Source organism: Asparagus officinalis, chromosome 4 (genome assembly GCF_001876935.1).
Source record: "Asparagus officinalis chromosome 4, Aspof.V1, whole genome shotgun sequence".
Lineage (NCBI taxonomy): Eukaryota > Viridiplantae > Streptophyta > Magnoliopsida > Asparagales > Asparagaceae > Asparagus > Asparagus officinalis.
In genome coordinates, this window is record NC_033797.1 from 398,094 (window position 1) to 400,623 (window position 2,530).

At 40.4% G+C, this 2,530-nt stretch overlaps 1 protein-coding gene across 1 annotated transcript; it reads right to left on the bottom strand.

Moving 5' to 3' along the window:
• LOC109836274 (patatin-like protein 6) lies at positions 426-2,524 on the bottom strand. Its single transcript, XM_020404137.1, has 2 exons — positions 2,473-2,524; positions 426-993 (listed from the first exon to the last, which is right to left on the bottom strand). The coding sequence occupies exons 1-2, from the start codon at positions 2,515-2,517 to the stop codon at positions 718-720; spliced, it is 321 nt and encodes a 106-aa protein (XP_020259726.1). The 5' UTR covers positions 2,518-2,524; the 3' UTR covers positions 426-717.

Here is a 2,530-nt window from a genome sequence, read left to right on the forward strand (position 1 = left end):
AGACTGTGAGGTAAGCAAATATCAAACAAGGCCAAAGGTTAGCTTAGCTTCATCTGAGACTTTCTCAAAAGATTCAAAAGTTGTAAAAAACAGACCATATAGCTGCTTGAAGAGCATGTAACTTTCTCGTACTTCGACATAATATATACCCATTTATCTCAAAAAGAAGAAAAGAGGGCGAAAAAAAGGAAGTTTGTTAGACTACTAACGCAAATGAGGTCACACCAACAGTTCTAAGTGACACAAAATCAAATTGACACCAAGAGAACAAATGTTGGTACTTTCATAGCAACCTTCCCTCAGACTCAAAAAGTCCAGTTAATTGACAAGTGCTGTACTAACTTAAATGGTGCACTAATATATCTCTTAGCTTCACTCAAATGTTGGTACTTACACACAGCCGATAACTAGAAAACAAGAAGATAGACTTGGAAAGGGGGGAAAAAGGATAACTTCCTCCATACTGATATTGATAATTTTTGAATCTGTAACATACAAGGAGAGACAGAAAAAGGGTAAAATTGAAAAAGAAACCGGACAGATGATAGATAATATTTCTGGAGGCATCATAAAATATATCACAAATTTATCATCTTCTCCACTTCTAACGATCCTATGGGCAGAAATGCTACACTGCTATATAAAATCAAGCAGAACAAAAGCAAGTAACCAAAGGAATGAAAGAGGTGGTGTAGAGCCTTACTAAAGACGAAGCTTCTAGGTGTCAGTGGCCTTTGGAGTTGGTTGCTTGAAGGCGACGGTGGGAGCAATCCTGCAGCTTCTTCTCTGGTGTTCAAGCACGAGCTCACCAGCAAACCAATCGAGCTTCTCCATGTTTGTCTGCTCTCCTATCCTCTTTCCCCCGAACATTACAGACTCCACATTCTTTTGCTTTAGCATCTCGTCTGCAGCTCCTAGTAGTACCTTCACATTCCCAGGGCTTGGATTGCAGTCTGCATCAGCCCCACACTGCTCCATGCTTGAGCCGTTTGCCTGTGAACAGACAAAGCATACTGCTTTTTTAGTGATGAATATGACTCGTCATCTCAAATCTAAAGGTTGAAGAAAGCTACACTCAGAATTAGCGAACATCTATATAACTTTTGAATAAAATGCAAGGATCATAGTGTTTCAATCAAGCTATAAAGCGCAAAGCTTTTTGATCCAGACGATGAATTATTCGTATTAAACATATCTCAACAAATTGCCACAAAAAAAATATACCCCTAACTTAAAGGTTGAGTGACGGTGACAGTAACAAAGGAACTGTTACGTTCTAGATCATTATGTCAACTACATAGAACACCATTATTCTTTTTTTCTTTCAGAATTGTACGTCCTTGATCTCTAGCTCAGTTATATGAACACTATTTCTTTGTTTGGCATAGTCCTAAATCTCTAGTTTAGATACATGCTTTCTTCAAAGGACATAATCAGGGAAATGTTTCCCTAGTAGCTTCTTATTTTCATCATTTATTAAAGGGGAAAAAAACCGATTAAGACTTTCCTCATCAATAAAATTAACATGGACGACTAGACTAGCAAAAGACTAAAAACGGTCGACAGTATGAGTAGAGAGAACTAGCGATAAATCAACATGTAACTGGGGGCTGGTTACAGATGTTATTTTCCCCGATGCATGAGATGCGAATCCAATCGAACACGAAATATAAATTAAAACGGGTCACATATATAGTTCAATTAATTAGAATCAGCGTCCCAGATGTAGATGACCATACAGCATAAAAAAGTTTGCCTCCATGGCTAAATCCAAACACGCATGTAGGAAAACCAACTAGAACGCATACAAATTTGACATGCATCAAGGTGCTAGCTAGGTTGCCAAATTTGCAAAGGAATAGATATATGCTCTGGTCGGTAGTAGTTCGGTAGAAACCATGGGAATGTAGAACTCCGGGCACTTGAGCCAACACGCAAGTCGCAGGAAAGAACAACGCGCAGCAACAGAACAGAACACAACACAACAAAACGCGGCGTCATAAAGAAGGAGCCAACCTACACCAGGGCATTAACTACAGGCTGTAGCGGTCTACGGGGTATTACTATCTTGCACCCTGTTGGTGTGATTGAATTGAATTGGGCACAGGGTAAAACCAAGCACCACCCACGGGGACGACACCCATCCCACGCGTTGGCCTATACGATCATGACACGTCATCATATAAATCATTTTACCACACCCTACAAAAAAAACGAAGAAATATATATATATATATATATGTATGTATCCTTTTGTTTTATGCTGTCAAGTTCTATAAACAAGGGGGGTGGAAGAAAAGACAACTGCCAGTACCGACCCCCGAGACAAAAGAGCGCAAATTCCTCTCGTGTCATGAATTATTACCCTCCCTTATCCTCATCCCCAACGGCGCATGTTAGCACATATGTCGAAGCATGCACGCGACCTATGGAAGCAAACCAAACGGGTCGGGTAAACATCGTTAGTTTTACCTGGATCCGAATGTAATTGGAGCTCCGACACTGCCCGAACGCCATAGCAACCGCATGG